We start from the raw sequence: 19,880 nt of genomic DNA, 5'->3' as shown, positions 1-19,880 counted from the left end.
AACAATGCAGTGTGTGTTTTATTTAACATTTGATAAAAGAGCTGCACTGTGCTAAAAAGTGATCTGATTTCCCTACTTTGGAACATTGAAATCCCATCATAGGTGCAATCATGTATTTAAATGGATATGTGATGTCATATTACAGGGCAGACTATTTGAACATATATGATATTTATTGTTGTCTGGTAGAGCTGGAAGTGACTGTAGTCAAAACATTGAATCAGGGTTAACGGAGGAAAAAGCCTGATCATTACTGATGTTAATACATTCAAAGCGGCTTATTGAAACAATTGTTTTGGTCATTTTAGGTTTGATCACTTCTATGACTGGTTTGGGAACCAAGGGCATTCTCTACTAAAATTATTTTTGCAGGAGATTGTATGGAATAAAAGAGGAAACACTCTGTCAAATGATAACTGGGGATTTTTTTTTGAGTACTTCTGCATTTACTCATAAGGAAATACATAACTTGTGTGTATAGCCTTCAAAAGGCCCTATCAATTTTACTGTGCTGTTTATTTTTAATTTGAATGATAATGTGCAGAATATTCTGGGGTTGAATAGTTTGAATACACATGCAGAATATAATTGTTTTCTCAAGGCTAAATGGATTAATATTTGCCAGAAACGATGTCACCAAGTTAAAGATTACATGAATGTTTGGTTATTGATTACCTAATGTAAGTGATAAAAAATGTCCTTTAGTGACCTGTATCTGCAAATGACCCAAAACCCAACCAATGTAAGACTATTTATTATCTGTTGTTCTAACTGTGCAATCATATATATAAGACAATTTTGTGTCACAGGAATGTTAAATGCTTCATTAACACACACCCAATCTGGTGAACCTGAATGCATACTTCAAAACTCCAATATATTAAATGGCTAAGTGGCTCAAGTTCTTTTTGTTTATTTGTTTAAGCTAAACTTCCATAGGATTTGAGCATTATTATAAAACTTAGAAGAGGGACACCAGCATCTACCTATCTAAATAAAAAGGTTTTAAACAAACGTAAGTGAAATTGCCAAAATGATTTTGACACTATCAAAATCTGATCTCTGCTCTTAATAACACAGATATCACATGCAAACAGACATTTTATAAAGTGATTTTTATTTCTACTTTTCAATATGCAGACAGGGTTCATTGAAGTTAATATACAAGAACAGACAGACAAACACAATTTATTCCTTCTCCTCCTTCAGTACCATCACTTAGGGTAGAACAAAAGGTGGAGATAAAAGGTCTTCTTGGGAGGATTATCAACATGTATCAGACATGACGAGGGACACATTCACTGAGGTTGGTTTACCAGTGTACTTGTCAATAGTTTTTTGGATTAGCTGTAGTGGCAGCGATTCATGGCCAACTACACAGGTGTAACTTTTCCCATCGGTCCAATCCTTAGCAGGTAAAGTTAATTTGCTGTAAATGAAGTGTGTTGTTTTTCCAGTGGATGAGGTTTCTTTAATAGCTTCGGTGTTGATATACATATGTGAGTCAAGAGGATCTTCCATGTATGTCCACTTGACAAATGCATCCTTGGGATTGAACCCTTTTACAAGGCAGGTCACTGTGGCAGTTTCTTTCTGGGACAACTCATCTTGTTGTGGAGGATAAACAAACATCTCAGGAGTCATCAAATCACCTCCTACAAACAAAATATTAAAAGTTTAATTATATGTCTGTTGTTGAAAATACATGATTGATAAGGAATAAACCTATATAATTTAGGTATTTAGGTGTTACATACAATATAAAATTGACTTTTGTCTAATAATGTTTTGCTAAGCATCATTTGACTAGGTGACACATATTAATGGATTCTTACCATATTATTAAACACCTAAATTATATAGGTTTATGTGTGTGTGTATATATATATATATATATATATATATATATATATATACACACATACACACACATTTCTTTAAGAATTTTTTATGTCAACATATTTCATTGATGACAATGTATTAGGAAATATCTGAAGCACTGTAACATTAATCGTGCAGTGGAATGAAGGACTTTTAAAAAAACATACAAAACAAAAAAAACAAACAAACAGAATAGGTATACATTTATTCTCTTACCATTTGTCTTATAAAGAGGGACCACCTTGAGTTCAGCCAGATCAATATGCTTCACTTTGCACTCAAACTTCTCTGTATTCCATTCATCAGCACAGACCTCAGCAACACCATTGACTATGTATCCCTCTGCATAACCTCCATCTTCTTGTTTTGTGTCCAGGGGCTTATCTTGATTCCCCTTCTGAAACCATTTGATACTAATCAGGCCATCAAGAGAAGGCATGTTAGACACTCTGCAGGTGAGTTTGACCTTTTTATCATTGAAGATACTCTCAAACGATGGTGGAATCGCAACCACTTGAACTGCAGAAGATTGAGTTGCTGTTGAGAGAATTGAGAAGATATATTTTGAGAATGGCTGAAGGTGAAAATAAAACAGCATCCAAGGTGATTTTTGTATACTGCAAGATGCAGCATTGGTACAAAGCTAACCTGTATGAGTAGGTATGAGTAAGATATACAACTAAGGTAAAAATAGACTATATATGGTAGGTTTGTAAAACCACATGAAAAAATGGTAGCAAATGTTACCAATATTTAACCTATACACTAAAATATGTTGGTGTCACAGATAAGTACCTAACTATTTGTGTTTCTCAATAAAATGTGTTTTTAATTATGAAGCATTATTTATTTAACACTTAATTGCATTCACTTATAAATTAGCAAGAAAACTTACTGCACACTTCAGATTTACTGGTATTCTTCATTTCATAAAAATTGGATGCTGGGTGCTTCACTTCACAAGAGAATATATTGTTCCTGTCCCATTCACTTTGAGGAACAGATATAAAGGTAGTTGCTCTAAAGCTGCCATTTGTATCTGCTACTGGCTCTCCAATTGTACTTTCAATTGAGTTGTTATGATTTTTAAGCCATCTCACTTCAATAAGATTTGGACTGAATCCATTAATAACACACACAACAATGACATCTCCATTTACAGTTGTGCTCTCTTGAAGTGGCGGGTTAATGGACACAATTGGAGCTTTGACGACTGTCTCTGTATGAGAAAGAAATAAAATGTTATCAAGATATAAAAGTATACTCTGTTTCATCTATCTTAAAATGTTCTTTATTTTACTCTAAAATTGTAAGCTTTAATAATTTACATTGTTTCTTTAGGAGAACAAGGAACAAATTAATTTAAAAGCAAATACTAAAACTGAAATATTTATTCTGTTCCATGTTCATGGGTGAGTAATTCTAGGACCAATGGGGTTTAGGCACATATAACAAGAGACACATTAGCTTTGCTTTGACAATACCATAATAGTATACTGTCACTCTTCAAATGAGATGGGGATGTTCAAAATTAATTGAAGTCCCTACTGGTATAAGTCCCTTCGGGATCAGATTATAAAAACATGGAACAATTTAATTTATTCTATGGGGAATATTTTTGGAATTTTTTTGGAATATTATTTCCATTCAAAATCGAACAATGCAACAGAACTTGGACATGTGTGTGATCACAAAAAATGCATCTCAAATCCAACAGCGGTTTATTTAAACATTTGCCTGTGTACAAACGTTTGGTTCTTTTTGTATAATTCAGATATGAAATTATCAAATCCTACCTCTTTTTTGAATTTTGACGCTCTTGGTATTGCTTTTATGTGTGGCCTCGCAGTAGAATGGTTTATTTTGATTCCAGCTGTCACTTGTCACTTGCAATTGGGAACTTGCAGATGTATAGCTTTGATCTCCGGACACTGTCCTTGACACCGGCCTAAAGTTCTTGAAGCCAGAATTAATGCTGCTATTGGATTCATCTTTCCAGTTGAAGCTAATAGATTCAGGGAAGAAATCTTTGGCCAAACAACCAATGATGACAGGATCCTTAGACTCGCCGCAAGAAATGAGTGGAAATAGGGACGGGGCTTGTTCTGAAGCTGAGAACATAAGCAAAAGAAAAGGGGAAGGGAGTTAATACATGTGGTTAGGTGCTAGAGCTGGGTGATAGATAGAAGGAAAGTTGTTACGTTGCGTTAATTAAGTGTTAGAGTTAGTTTTACTATTTCAATTAGGGTTGCAAATTAGTTGAAACATCGGATTAAGGGGTACAAGTTATTGTTGACGTTAGCATTAGAAAAATAACATGCTTTTTGCATATTTCAGTGTACCTAAAATGGGTACAAGTGCAGAAAAAAATGTTCAGATGACACTGCACCAGATGGAAGCCTGTTAGTAACCACACTGACTATTTATTATAAAATGTAGATTTTTCTTTTAAACACCAAACCTGCAAAGTAAACCTGCACCAACTTAAAAAAAAACAACAACTAAACAATGTTAATAATTGAGTAATTGAGTATTTGAATTACTCAATCACTCACTTAAATCGCACTCTACATGGATCAGCCATCTTGCGGTAGTTTTTTTTTATAGCTTTTATAGTCATTCAGAAAATTATTTTAGATTCTGAAATACCCATGCCAACTGTTGATTACCACATTTTCTGCCAAGGACTAAAACACAAATGATATGTATACCTCACATGTCAACTTTCTTAGTTCAATGGACTAAAACCAATTCAACTAATTTCTAAAACTTTTGAGTGAAATACTACACATGCATAGAAATACAATTTACAGTCCCTTCAAAATTCATTTGAGCGAACCTGTTTGGCAAGACATGACAATTGTTTACTCACACAATGAGAAATAGATAGCTCTAATACTAGTATTCAACAAAACACAAAGTAGAATGCTATAACAGGGTTATTCACTAAATTGTCTGCCACTGTATACACCATTCAGTATTTCCAAGGTTAGTTGCTCAGTTTACTGGAAGCACTTCAAACTGGATTTTTTTGCCTTCTTTTGGATCACCAGCAAAAACAGATGTGATAAAGGATGAACTTGATGGACCACCTGTCTTTTTTCAGCTATTTAAGTATGTAAAGCATACCTTATTATCATGATCCAGAATACACTCATACAATGTATTCTAGTGTAATAAAGTCCTAATTACTCACATTTTTTACTGATCAATACAGAAGAGAATTTATATTAAGACACCTTAAGCAGCATTTGAAGGAATCTGAAATATCTCAGCATGTAGAATATGGACTATATTATATTTAACATACTATTATACTCGTGATCAAAACATTTGAAAACGTTGTTAAAGCCATTTACTATGATGGACAGATTGGTACAGGACAACATATATTAGTTTATTGTACAAAGATTCCTTTGTACCAAGTACTAATACAATTTAGCTCTAATATAGACATCTCAGTAAATAGAACATGCTTATATGACCAGCAGACAAACATTGGCAGGTATATTGTACCCATTGCTGATGCTACAACCTTTGGTGTGCTCTACAGAGCTAAGCAGCTCCCAGGTCTGGCCCAAATTAGCTGCAAATTGAGACACAGTAGTTTAATATGCTGAGCACATGTCCAACTCTACTGCACTGAGGATGAAAATGGCTTATTACCTAAAATTTTAAAAATTATTTATATATATATATATATATATATATATGAAAAAAAAAAGACACTGCAAAACACTAATGAGCTACTAAACCTACAAGTAACTGATACCACAATAACAGGACAATGCTCTATTGAGCTATACAAATAGGTTGCATAAAACCCAGTTAGTTGTTCTTAGCTGTGTGTAGTCTAGATGACATAGTGTTACTTTAGTATTTTATAACTTTTCCAGACTTAACTAAATGCCTGTATAGGGTACACATTATTTAATTGTCTTGGCTAACATACTTATTAAGAAAACGGGATGTATTAAGAGACCATTGGGCTGAAGTTCATCCCTGGTACATATGCTATGGAATGCAGTGGCAAGTAACTTTTAAGTATTGGCTAGTAGCATATGGCTTAAAATCTTATACTTGATCTATTCTCAACCTGTCTGACCTCTTAACAGAGATTGCACAATCAGCATAAATATGCTCAGTTTGATATCTGTGTAAAAGAAGTATAACATAATACATCTAAATAAGTGTAGGTAGTTATCACAGCATACACCCAACCTAGCTCTGAGATCTTAATAGAACTAGCACATTATACCCCATGTAGCTGACATCTGTATGCAGCCAGCACAGTATGTTGCATTTATTGTTGACTTACTTAGTTTAGGGCTTTATAATTGTTCTAGATGAACTCTCTATGCAGGTGCAATGATACGGAGAAGCCATTGAGCACCTAATTGAGCTTCGCAGACACCTGGCACCGATTACAATACATATTTCCGATCTAGTGAATCTTGGTGCTGGACTTGACCAGTAGAAAAACTGATCTCTATTCTAGCTGAGCACAATATAAAGTTAGCATATCATGAAACCAATCCTTGGCCTAATTGCATTCTTTAAAACCTAGCATAGAATGCAACAGCTTTTAGATCAGCATAGAAAACATCACCCATTTCTGGCCTAGCTGAGCTCAGTGTAGAGCTAGTACAAAATTCAAACATATTTCCCATCTAGCTGATCACAATATGCAGCCAGAACCATATAACCCACTTATGACCAAGCAGTACTCTTTGTATAATTAGCCAAAACTACATCTATTCCTGATCTAAATAACTGGATGTAGACATAGCACACATTACAGCATCTATTCCTGATCGAAATAACTGGATGTAGACATAGCACACATTACTGCATCTATTCCTGATCGAAATAACTGGATGTAGACATAGCACACATTACAGCATCTATTCCTGATCTAGTTGAGTAATGTATAAAGCTAGCACAGAATAGGACACCCATTCTTTAATATACATAACTCATCCATGACCAATCTCAACTGTGCATAGAGCTAGCGAGCTGTCCAGATTCCATTCTTATCCTATACAAATGAATATACTTCTGGCACAGTATGAAACACCTACTTCTAACCAAAATGAAATATGAACTATTCAGCAAATACAGTAATAAGCAGCATCCTTTCCAGAAATGCTTTACAAATCTGAACAGAATATATAACCCATTCCTGATCCAGTATACCTCTTTGTATAGCCAGTGCACTATATAGCATCCATTCATATCCTGAGCAAGCATCAAATATAGCCCCACTCTCAACCAACAGTGCTATCTACATATGTTTCAAAGAACTTGCACCATTCCAATTCTAGCTAAAAACAGCATAGAGTTACCACAGTATACAGGCCCAGATCCAGTGTAGCTGAGCTCATGGTACAGCTAGTACAATACAAAACATTTATCTTTGTTCAACACAAGATCTCAAGAAAGAAGCTGACCCAGTTTAGTCCTCTATACAGGTTACCTATTGCTGACCAAATAGAACTATGAGCAAGCATGGCATTTACTGCCCTCTGCTAGCCTAGCTGGGCATCATTTGCCACTGACAGAGAAGGCAGCACCCACTTTTACACCTAGCTGAGTTCTGTAAAGAGCTAGTGCAAATCAACCTTTGTAGTCTAGCAGAGCTCTGTTAACGCACTAAACAGCACCCCTTTGTAACATAGTGGAGCTCTGTATAGAGCTTGTGCACACCACAGCACTCTTTGTAACCTAGCAGAGCTCTGTTAGTTCACTAAACAGCACCCATTTGTAACATAGCGGATCTCTGTAAAGAGCTAGTGCACAGCATTGAACCCTTTGCTAACCTAGCGGAGCTCTGTATAGAGCTAATGTACAGCACAGTTCCCTTTGCTAATCTAGTGGAGTTCTGTATTTGGCTAATGCACACCACAGCACCCTTTGCTAACCTAGTGGACCTCGGTATGGAGCTAATGCACTGCACAGCACCCTGTGATAACCTAGTGGATCTCTTTTTAAAACTAGTGCACCACACTGTATGCTCTGTATAGAGCTAGTGCACTGCACAGCTCCCTTTGTAACCTAGCAGAGCTCTGTATAGAGCTAGTGGATGGCACAGCATTATTTGTAACCTAGCAGAGCTCTGTATAGAGCTAGTGCACAGCACCCTTTGCTAGCCTAGCAGAGCTCTGTATAGATATAGTGCTCAGCACAGCACCATTTGTAATCTACCGGAGCTCTGTGTAGAGTTAATGCACTCAACAGCACCATTTGTAACCTTGTGGAGCTCTGTATAGAGCTAGTGCATTGCACAGATCCCTTTACTAACCTAGCAGAGCTCTGTATAGAACTAGTGCACAGCATAGCATCCTTTGTAACCTAGCCGAGCTCTGTATTGAGCTAATGCACAGCACAGTACCATTTGTAACCTATTGGAGCTCTGTATTAATTATAGCACAACACAGCATGCTTTTTAACCTAGCGGAGCTCTGTATGAAGCTAATACACAGGCACAGCATCCTTTGCTAGCCTAGCTATGCTCTGTATAGAGCTAGTGCACTGCACAGCTCCCTTTGTAAAGAGCAGAGCTCTGTATAGAGCTAGTGCACGGTACAGCATTATTTGTAACCTAGCAGAGTTCTGTATAGAGCTAGTGCACAGCACCCTTTGCTAGCCTAGCAGAGCTCTGTATAGAGCTAGTGCTCAACACAGCACCATTTGTAACCTATCGGAGCTCTGTATAGAGCTAATGCACTGCACAGCACCATTTGTAACCTAGCGGAGCTCTGTATAGAGCTAATGCACTGCACAGCACCATTTTTAACCTATTGGAGCTCTGTATAAAACTATAGCACAGCACAGCATGCTTTGTAACCTAGTGGAGTTATGTATAGAGCTAGTGCTCAGCACAGCACCATTTGTAAACCAGCAGAGCTCTGAATAGTGCTAATGCACTGCACAGCACTGTTTGTAACCTAGTAGAGCACTGTATATAGCTAATGCACAGCACCCTTTACTGAACTAGTAGAGCTCTATATAGAGCTAGTGCACAGCAAGCATTCTTTGCTAACCTAGCAGAGCTCTGTATTGAGCTAATGCACAGCACAGCACAGCACAGCACCATTTGTAACCTAGCAGAGCTCTATATTGAGCTAATGCACTGCACAGCACAATTTGTAACCTATTGGAGCTCTGTATAAACTATAGCACAGCACAGCATGCTTTGTAACCAAGCGGAGCTCTGTATAAAGCTAATACACAGGCACAGCATTCTTTGCTAGCCTAGCAAAGCTCTGTATAGAGCTAGTGCACTGCACAGCTCCCTTTGTAACCTAGCAGAACTCTGAATAGAGCTAGTGCACGGTACAGCATTATTTGTAACCTAGCAGAGCTCAGTGTAGAGCTAATGCACAGCACCTTTTGCTAGCCTAGCAGAGCTCTGTATAGAGCTAGTGCTCAGCACAGCACAATGTGTAACCTAGCGGAGCTCTGTATAGAGCTAATGCACAGCACAGCACCATTTGTAACCTAGCAGAGCTCTGTATAGAGCTAATGCATAGCACAGCACAGCACCATTTGTAACCTAGCTATGCTCTGTATAGAGCTAATGCACAGCACAGCACAGTTTGTAACCTAGCTATGCTCTGTATAGAGCTAATGCACAGCACAGCACCGTTTGTAACCTAGCGGAGCTCTGTATAGCGCTAATGCACAGAACAGCACCATTTGTAACCTATTGCAGCTCTGTTTAAAACTATAGCACTGCACAGCATGCTTTGTAACCAAGCGGAGCTCTGTATTGAGCTAGTGCACTGCACAGCTCCCTTTGTAACCTAGCGGAACTCTGCATAGAGCTAATGCACTGCACAGCACCGTTTTTAAGCTAGCAGAGCACTGTATAGAGTTATTGCACAGCACAACGCACTTTGCTAACCTAGTGGAGCTCTGTATAGAGCTAGTGCTTAGCACAGCACCATTTTTTTTTAACCTAGCGGTGCTCTGTATAGAGCTAATGCACTGCACGGCACCATTTGTAACCTAGCAGAGCTTTGTAGAGAGCTAGTACACAGCACCATTTGTAACCTATTGGAGATCTGTATAAAGCTATAGCACAGCACAGCATGCTTTGTAACCAACCGGAGCTCTGTATAAATCTAATACACAGGCACGACATCCTTTGCTAACCTAGCTAAGCTCTGTATAGAGCTATAGCACAGCACCCACTCAAATCTAACTTGATTCTCTAGGTACCTGGAGCAGCATGCAACTGGCTTCGCTGAACCCCTAGATACCTAGTTCAGTATAGAGCAAGAATAGTATATATCCACATAGTGATGGCTCACTTGAGCTCTGTATACAGCTGGTACACTGTACAACACTATTTTAAACCTATAATATAACTAACATATTTAAATATTATATTACAATAGGCACTTATCCAGACTTACCATACTCTAGTGTAAAGCTTGCACAGTATAAAGAACTAAATCCTTTTCTATAAAAGTTCTAAATTCTAGAAGCACACTATGAAGCACACATACCTAGTAAAGGTCTGATTAAAGCTAGCACAAAATGCAGTGATAATTCCTGGATAGAGCTAGCACTCTGTTAACCTGCCCTTCATAAGGTCCTTATTTAGCCTACTGTTTGCAGAAATAATTAATAGCATTAAATTCTAACCCAACACAATTCTATAAAGAAATATATCATTAAAAAAACAATACAAAAAGCAACGCATTGTGCTTTAAACTATACGTAATGATACTTTATAAATTAAATTATGCACTATCATTCATAATATAACTATACATTACTATAAAATGACTATAAATAACTATACAAACAAAGGAATAACGTTAATATTTACATTATATTGGTAAAAATGAATAAATTGTATTAAGCAGCCCAATTTATTTTTCAAACAAATCACTGAAACATTACTACCAAATTCTAGCAACCAGAAAAAACGCCACTAATGTATCCTGATAATACATATTAATAATAACACTAGTTATATTACTACTATTACTACTACTAATAATAATAATGGTCATTTAATACTAACAATAATATAGTAATAATGCTAATAATAATAATAGTAATAGTAATAATATCTAAATAATTGAAATATAAATGTCTTACCGTTTTCAGAGTCCTCTGGCTCATATTCTAAAAAATATGCCATTAAAAAGTCCCTTCTGGGAATGAAGTACAGTTAAATTTGGAAAAAATATTTTGAGGTCACTTAAGCAGCAAGCTAAATGCTATTTATTCATAAATAAAGATGAAATATATATATATATATATATATATATATATACACATACATATTTATATATCATATTGTATATATTATTGTATAATATTATATCTGCCTTTCAATATATAAATATACCCAATTCACCAATTTATTCATACATAAGTAGTTATTAAATCTATAAATACTATTAAATAGTCTATAAACTTATATACTAGGTAAGTATTTAATTATGATTGCTAGTGCAATAATTAATTACTAGATTAAGAAAATGTTTTGAAAGAAATACAGATCTGAAATATATATATATATATATATATATATATATATATATATATATATATAAATATATATATATATATATATATATATATATATAATATATAAACTGTTTCAAATGCACACACACACACTAAGATAGCTATTGTAATAGTTAAGTATTGTATTAGGAACAGTTTAAAAAAAATCTTAAATTGTTTAAAATGTTTATATTAAATTTAAAACTAAAATATAAAGCAATGTACATTTTGATTTTTTTGATCAGCGAATAATATGCAAATTGCCAGTTAAAAATACATCTTTTGGTATTTCTGTTTTTTCCTAACACCTGACATCTGTTACCACAGTCCTTGGGTGTGTATCAGTTTCATGTCTAATTTTAGAGATACTGAAATTTCTGGCTGGCAACATCTGTTTATTTCTGAAACCACACATACACCTTGAGGTTTCACTTCACTATTTCACTGGGAAAGAATAAAACCCAATAATAACTTAAAGTCTATATCAATTAAATTTACAATCACTAAATATGGTTATTCTATAATTATTATATTTGTTATGTTAGACTTAAATACAATGTAACATTTTTTTTGTACTGAGATGCTACACAAATGTGAGTTTTATCTTCTATCTATTTGACATTTTAAAGAATTAAGTTGTAACTCTCTAGCACATATTTTTACTTAATTCCTTATGGGAGAAATATATTCACCTTATTATTCCAAATACCTAAAAGTGGGCCAAAATGAAATGTTAAAAAATAATAAACATAAAAAATTACATATTTTTTTGTTTAAATAAATAAACAAAAAAAAGTAGTATGGAATATAATGTTATATATTGTTGTACAGAAATAAATGCGTCACCTTATTTTCTATATTTCTATGATGGTTTTTTTTCTACTTTGGTAACATTTATTTTAAGCCAAAGTAAAGACATAATAAATAATTTTAAGGTATATACTTATAAATTAATGCCTATATTTTATATGTTAAAAATAAATTATTTATTTAAAAAAGACAAGTTTTAACTAAAAGTAGCATTTTAAGTAGTATAAAAATGTTCCCAAAGAAACATGACAAATATTTAGACTGGTTAAGGATATAAAGGAGCTATTGAGTGATAATTACTAATTAATTTTTTAACACAATATAACATATTTTTTTGTTAATCCATTAAGCAGCAATTAAATCAATGCAGCTTATAGAAAATATTGAGACACAGATAATTTTAAGGAACTGTATATGTCAAAACTGTATAAACTTACCGAGTCCCCCAAATTACAAAATAAAACGGTGAATTAAATTTAACAGATCAAGCAATATTTTTTTTCTGTGCAAACAAAATCAGTTGACATAGATTGGCATGGTTTAAAAAAATACCTTACTCTAATATATTTAGCTGTTGTTATATAATTGTTCAGAAGTTGTTTCAAGCATTTTGCAACTTTAATAATAAGAATTATATAAGTGCTATTTAATAATTATATAGAAACATACCTGATGTGACTGTCACTATTGCCCCATGTCCCCAGTAATCAAAGATGTCATCACATTGATATATAAAACAATTCTATTTGTGTAGTGCAAAACTACTACTAGGCAGTATCTGCTAACTTCCAGATGTACACAAAACTATCTTGTTACATTTGCATTTAAAATAGATTATTATTATTCACTAGATATTTAATCTAAAAATATATTAGGCTGGCAATTAAGAAATAAAATAATAGATATGAGATAAAGGCACATTACCTGTAGTCACTGTTACAAAGGTCCCTTGACCCCAGTAATCAAACCAGGTGTCACATTAAGAGAAGTACATTTGTCAACAGTTACATATCTAAGACAGTGATCTAAAGTCTTATTTTTTTTTTAAATTCAAGACATAAAATAATAGATATGAGATAAAAGCACATTACCTATTGTCACGGTTACAAGGGTCCCTTGACCCCAGTAATCAAACCAGGTGTAATTTAGAGAAGTTAATTTTTTTCAACAGTTTCAAATCTCAGACAGCTAAACACTTATTTTTTTTTAAATCAGATTAAAAGAAGTTTAAATTGTAGACAATCACATTTTTAATGACAACAAAGGTTTAGGAATCTAAAGTGAATACATTTGGCACCTCAATAGTTAATCCACATTTTGGTTAGACATTTTGAAAAATAAAATCTAGTCAAATATGATTAAACAATGAGTATTAAGAATTAGATCTTACCTGTTGTCACAACGACTTGGGTTCCTTGCCCCCAATAATCCATAGCATAGTACACATTAAACAACTACTGGTTTAAAGTAATACAATATATCAAAACTACAAGTCACTTATATTATTCACTACACTGAAATATTTTTTTTTTGTCAATTAGAAGGGTAATATTACAGTAAACTGAAATGAAATAATTAAATTATATTTTCAGTGTACATTAATGACACTTTTAAAAACCACTCAAATAACTTTACGTATTTTAGATTTTTTTTCAATTGAAGACTAAAATCTAATTTAAAAATGTCTTAAAATATTGAAATATTAGAATATAATATCTATTTGATTTTATAACTATAGTTGATTGTTCTTGTCATTAGGAAATACTTTTATAGATGAAAAGTTAAAATTCTTATTTTATTCTACATAATTGCAATGCTAAAAGATAGGCTTCAAAGTATGCAATGGAATGGTCCATTTAAAAAAAAAATTCTTAAATATCTTAAAAAAATATATAATTTTGTTACCTCCATTCAAAATAAAAAGATAAAGTAGTCTAACTTAGACATAGACATATTTATGTCACATAGTATAAGTAATGGACTATTAGAGATACAGAGAATCTGTAAAATGACACACTGTTAATTTATAAAGTATTTTTAAAATATGATTCTGTACAATTATGACATTCTTACCTGTTGTGACAGTGACCATTGTCCCCTTTCCCCAGTAGTCAAAAGCCCAGTAGCACAATGACAACTCTCTTTAGTCCACCATTATGAAAATGGGACTAATAAATATTATCTTATGGCCATTTTTTAATCTGGCTAAAATTATGAATTCCCTCATTTACTACGAGTTATTTGAAATTTACCCAAGACATATGGGAATTTAATCATTCTACTTTTCTCTAACCAAACATATAGAAATCAACCTTTTTTTCTTAGAAAAACATAGATTGAGTCAGTGAGTGTGTAAAACAGCATTTTAGAATATAAAATATTTTACATAAAAACAGACATATGGGTTAATTTTACAATTTACTTAAACAGAAAACTACGAAAAAAAGAAAGAAAGATTGTGTTACCTGATGAGACGGAGACCTGGGTTCCTTGGCCCCAGTAGTCAAAGTAGTCACAGTGACTTAGACTGTTCCACTAGACTGACAAATACCCATGCACAGACTATTAATTATTTCCTTAATTTCCACAAGACTTTAAAAACAGACATGTTTAAAGATAAAATAATCAGAAACAGCATAAAATATAAATTTACCTGTAGTGACTGTGACTAGGGTTCCTTGGCCCCAGTAGTCCAAGTAGGCATAGTCACATTGGAATAAGAACTATACTTATTTAAACAAAAACTCAATGGTCTGTGCCATGAGCAAAACCAGTACTATTACCCTTTGGTGCTTGTCCTTTTTGGGCTAGATAGAAAATGTCACTTCCATGACTACTTAAAAAAAAAAAAAAAAACGTATAGCAAAACTTCTTCTAGCAACAGGGAAGAAAAAGAAAGATATTTTACCTGTTGTCACTGTCACCATGGTTCCTTGTCCCCAGTAGTCGAAAGCATTGTACACATTGTCACATTATACCAGAGCTCTGTCTCATATGTCATTCTGGTGGTGGATGCACGATTATAATCAGTATTGTTCTAAATGTTCTGTCATTGTCACTAGAGATCACTCCTATTCCGTCAAGGCAAAATAAAGGGAAGTTGCGGGATACTGAGTTTTTAACTTGCTTTACAGCTGCATGAGGTTTACCCATGACTAACCTACGCATAATATGGTGTAGGAGTAAAATAGATATATTATATGCAAAGGCCCAGACCTTTGCATCCTGCAGATGGTTGTTTATTCTATTAATATACTATATACAGTATATTGAATACAGTTAAAATATGGCATTGTAAATAAAAAAAAAAGAATGATTACCATTGCAGCAAAGAACATGTTATGTTGCATGTTCCTGTTGTGTGACAAATCTACTTTGTCTTGATATGATGCAAATATGTCTTCCAAATACAATTGAATGTCAGCAGTATTGGTACAGAAGCAGGTATGAAGGCACTTTTCCTTCACACATTTGTTTTCTCATTATCTGCAGCTAAGAATTCCAATTTATAGTCATTTACCATGGCCGATTTACAGTAGAAAACAATAGGCAAGAACAGAATATTCTTGACAAACATTGCAGTTTTGAGAATCACACGTGGTCCTCCTGCAAAATAAATGATGCATACATTGCTAAATTAAAGAGAAAATGAATAGGGGTTAGTCTGCTGTGAGACTAACAAAAAATAGGATCTCAATTTTAGATGAAGAGCTTACAGAATACTCTCCCCAAGTTTTATAATAGGGGGCCAGATTATCCAAGACTATGGCTCTGGACCTGTCTGTAGGTTGGTCCAATTAAATCTTGCACAGAGGTTAGAATATCGTTAAATCAGCTACCAGTAAGCAGGACTTACTGGTAGCTGATCTTCCATCACCATATCAGGCAGAACTCTAAATACTTAGGTAATTAATATGCCAAGACTCCTGACTTCACTCAGGCTGTTTTGAGTTGAGGACAATGGGGATTATTTGCCAAGTGAAGCCTCATAAAAAGCACACCATAGTAGAAAAGTTAAACTCAACTGCAATTACCTATTAAAGGTGACATATCTAAAGTGCGTAATCACAAAATAATTGCGAAGCAAAATCTTCTAAATATAAAAATACGGAAGTAATGTTATTAGTACGCATTATCCAAACACCAACACATAATACATCAATGTCAACATATATATAGTATAGGGAGGATAATATCATATGTTTTTGAGCTATTCAAAAGTCAGACATCTTTGTTTAGAAATATCATAGTAAATAATTTTAAGATTCCATAGAGAGTCAAATTAATTGAATTTATAACTGGGAACAACTCCATCTAACTACTGACCAATTATCTGCCTCTCCACAACATGGAAGGTCCTGTCAGGCATTATAGCACCCAAGATCGAGGGGCATATGAGCAATACTCAGAAGGGAATTGGAAACACCAGATGATCAAAACACCAACTACTGATAGACCAAGCAGTTGCACAGGCTTTTAAGACCAGACAGACCCATCTGTGCACACCTGGATTGACTACAAGAAAGCCTATTACACACTGCCAAACACATGGATACTTGAATGCTTGGTTCTATACTAGGTCAAGACAATGAGAGCCTTCATCAAGAATTGTATGGGCAAGTGGAAAACAACTCTAGAAGCCAATTCCAGGACATTAACTCAAATGAACATCAAATGTGGCATATACCAAGGTGATGCGTTATCCCCAATGCTGTTCTGCATAGGCCTCAACCCCCTTAGCCAGATAATCAAGAAGAGTGGATACCGATACAGGTTCAAGAGTGGAGCTACCATCAGCCACCTACTACATGGATTACATTAAGCTGTATGCCTAAAATGAGCGGGACATTGACTAACTGAGCCACCTAACTAGGATATACAGCAAGGACATCAGAATGTCATTCGGACTAGATAAGTGTGGAAGGATGATAGCAAGAAGTGGAAAGATGATCAGGACAGGAGGAGTTCAAGTACCAGAAGGCCAAGTAGGAGATGTAGAGATGGGTATCGGGGCATACCACAACCACATAGCAACTACGAGAGAGCAGGAAGGAGGATAGCAAAATCCAAGTACCTCCAGAGAGTCAAACAGGTCCTGAAGTCCAAGCTCAATGGCTAGAACAAGCCATCAATACAATCACCTACCAATCATCAGGTACCCAGCTGGAATAATAACCTGGTCAAGAGAAGAACTGGTCACCATGGATGTCAAGACCCAGAAACTACTCACTGTGTCAGAACCGCGGCCTATTCGTGCCTTTTCATCTTTGTTTTATGTGTTTTCACTGACTTTCGTGCCTTATACTGTTTCCCCATTCGGTAGCATTCATACAAACAAAACCCCTTCGCCTCCTGAACGGGGACAACCCCGGTACACCATTAGAACATTCCTACTAATTAATCAGAACGTTTTGCACTTGCAACATAAGTGTGAAACCGCAACGTTCGCACTTGCAACAGTGTGAAACGGCCAGATAAATAATTAATGAGTGCTCCCGTGGTTGCCCACTATTTCATATAGACAAACGCCAGCCAGGGGGAGCATTCATATCCTGAATGGAGACGCTTTCCTTGCCGGTTTCAGCACAGGAGCCTAGCAAACGGAGACTGATCGGGAAATGTGCCATTGTGAGGACGCCTGAGGTTGGTGGGGACACTTTTGGTGCCCCGTCTAATTTAGTGCGTTTTTCTGTGCCTCTGTGCCAAAGTGATGATTTCTTTCCTGCGCTTTGGCACCCAGACACAGAGGCTCCTGGAATGAAGAACCCCCAAATGACCTGGGTGGGAGACCCCTTGCCTGAGTGGCGGGCTTCCTAGACCTGGGAGACAAAAAGGACAATTACCTCCTCTTTCCCATGCTTTGGCTCTAAGGTGTAGAGGATCTTGGGATAAGAAGTGGACCCCTTACATGGGGCTATGTTTGTGAAGTAGACCATTTACATGGGGCTATGCATAAAAGCCGAGTGTGGCATAATAAAATTGTGTTGTACCTCCAGAACTGAATGGCGTACAATTACTGGGGGGAAATGGGTCTCTTTATACTCTAAAAGGTTCCTGAGTGGCTGAAGGAAGCAAATTAGCAGAGGTAACCAGTCGGCTTACCCACTATCCGCTACAACTGGTGGCAAGCGGTGGGATGGTACTTCCCAGCCGAACGGAACAAGCAATTAGTTAATGGAACAAGCATTGCGCCCAGCTACAGTAAGGATGCCTTTGAGAAAGAGAGAAAAAAAAACCAGCAGAAATCATGGCCAGGACCATCACAGAGGCACAAGCCTATGTCCTGGCTCAGAGAGATTGGGCAAACCCCGCTGAGAAATACAGACAGCACACAAAGAAAATAGTGGCTGAGTACCTGCAGTGCACCGCAGAACTGGTAAGAAAGAGGGCACAGAGGGGGATACCCACACCCGAGCAGCAGGCTCCAGAGACTGGAAACTTGATAGTCTTCACACAGGAGGTCCAGGGAGAAAAGTGTTCTGTCCTTCCTCCCAGTGTCAGTGAGGTGCAGGGAGCAGATACAACCAATCTTGTTCCCCAGCAGCAGTGTGAGGTGCAGGGAATGGAGACACACAGTCTTGCTCCCCAGTGGCAGTGTGAGGTCCAGGGAATAGAGACAACCGGTCTCATTCCCCAGCGGCTGTGTGAGGTGCAGGGAACTGAGACAACTGGCCTCATTCCCTAACGGCAGTATGAGTTAGAGCAAGTTGAGACGGTCGGTCTTTCTCCCCGGCATTAAGATCTATGGGAAGATGGAGTATTGCTCGCTCCCTCCCCATTATCCCGAGCAGCGTCAGGGGGAGAGCACAGTCGGCTCTCCTCCCCAGTAACCAGCCATGTCCTCAGCAAGGCACAGGAAGCGGACATAGCCTCTCCCACAACTTCAGGCCCCACCTTCCAATTTGTGTTCGGGGCCATTTCAGTATAGTATGAAATAGCTAGCAAGTATACTTATCACAACAATGAAAAGTCAGTAGAGGTGTGCCGAAACCGACGTGTGTGATAGGCCTGTAAATAAGTGGGCAAAAGGAATACCCATATAGTGTAATCAAAGATGTTTATTACGAAAACACAAGACGCGGATTTAGCATATTACGGTGACCTTTCACAATTGAATTCCTTAATTCCTGTGTTGGCTGAGGTATACGCTGTTGGTGGGGTAGTATTGAATAAGTAACTCGTGACCCCTCTGGCTGGTCTTTAGTTGATGGTAAGTTAATTCGTAGTGATCCTGTATTTGTACAGGTTAGAATACTGTAGGCAAAACTTGGAATCGTGTTGCCCTATGATGGTAAATTCTATGGTCGTGGGAAACCATAAAAGCCAAGTATATGGCGGTTTTGAGAATGGTGTGTGTAACTGAGAACATGTGGTGTTGAATGCCCGGGAGATATAACTTAATAGTGTTATGTGACAATATTTGATGTGACAAAAAGTGGCGAAAGCCCCCAACGTTGTATTCTTGAACCAGTTTGAAAGGTGGTGATCTGACCCGAACTTCGATACATGCAGTAAGCTTTGTCATAGCAGTGTGCGTATTCTTTAAGGGCCAACGGTGCGACTTCCTGCTGTGACTTAGCAACTCTTCTATTCCATAGGTATTCTGGGAGCTGGGGAGTAGAGTTGAGCGGACACCTGGAAGTTCGGGTCCGGCGGGTTCG

The 19,880-nt window shown here is 36.2% G+C and overlaps 1 protein-coding gene and 2 gene segments (V, D, J or C); all 3 read right to left on the bottom strand.

Moving 5' to 3' along the window:
* Nucleotides 1-14,747, bottom strand: part of LOC134611216 (Ig alpha chain C region-like) — a 280,513-nt gene extending 265,766 nt beyond the window's left edge. Inside the window, exon 1 of the C gene segment in view lies at nt 14,685-14,747.
* The window catches only part of LOC134611213 (uncharacterized), a 78,588-nt gene extending 63,337 nt beyond the window's left edge, over nt 1-15,251 (bottom strand). The window contains exon 1 of the mRNA XM_063454853.1: nt 15,128-15,251. Within this exon, the coding sequence (XP_063310923.1) occupies nt 15,128-15,146 (19 nt within the window). The 5' untranslated portion in view covers nt 15,147-15,251. The remainder of the gene's footprint in view (nt 1-15,127) is intronic.
* Nucleotides 1,101-13,674, bottom strand: LOC134611214 (immunoglobulin mu heavy chain-like). The segment is given in 5 exon segments: nt 1,101-1,655; nt 2,098-2,418; nt 2,777-3,100; nt 3,678-3,992; nt 13,610-13,674. Coding segments are annotated over 5 exon segments (1,392 nt in total).
* Nucleotides 15,252-19,880: the final 4,629 nt, after the last annotated feature.

This window comes from Pelobates fuscus, chromosome 5 (assembly GCF_036172605.1).
Source record: "Pelobates fuscus isolate aPelFus1 chromosome 5, aPelFus1.pri, whole genome shotgun sequence".
Taxonomy (NCBI): Eukaryota; Metazoa; Chordata; class Amphibia; order Anura; family Pelobatidae; genus Pelobates; species Pelobates fuscus.
The sequence above is the reverse complement of the archived record's forward strand: the minus strand, read 5'-3'. Positions and strand labels throughout refer to the sequence as shown.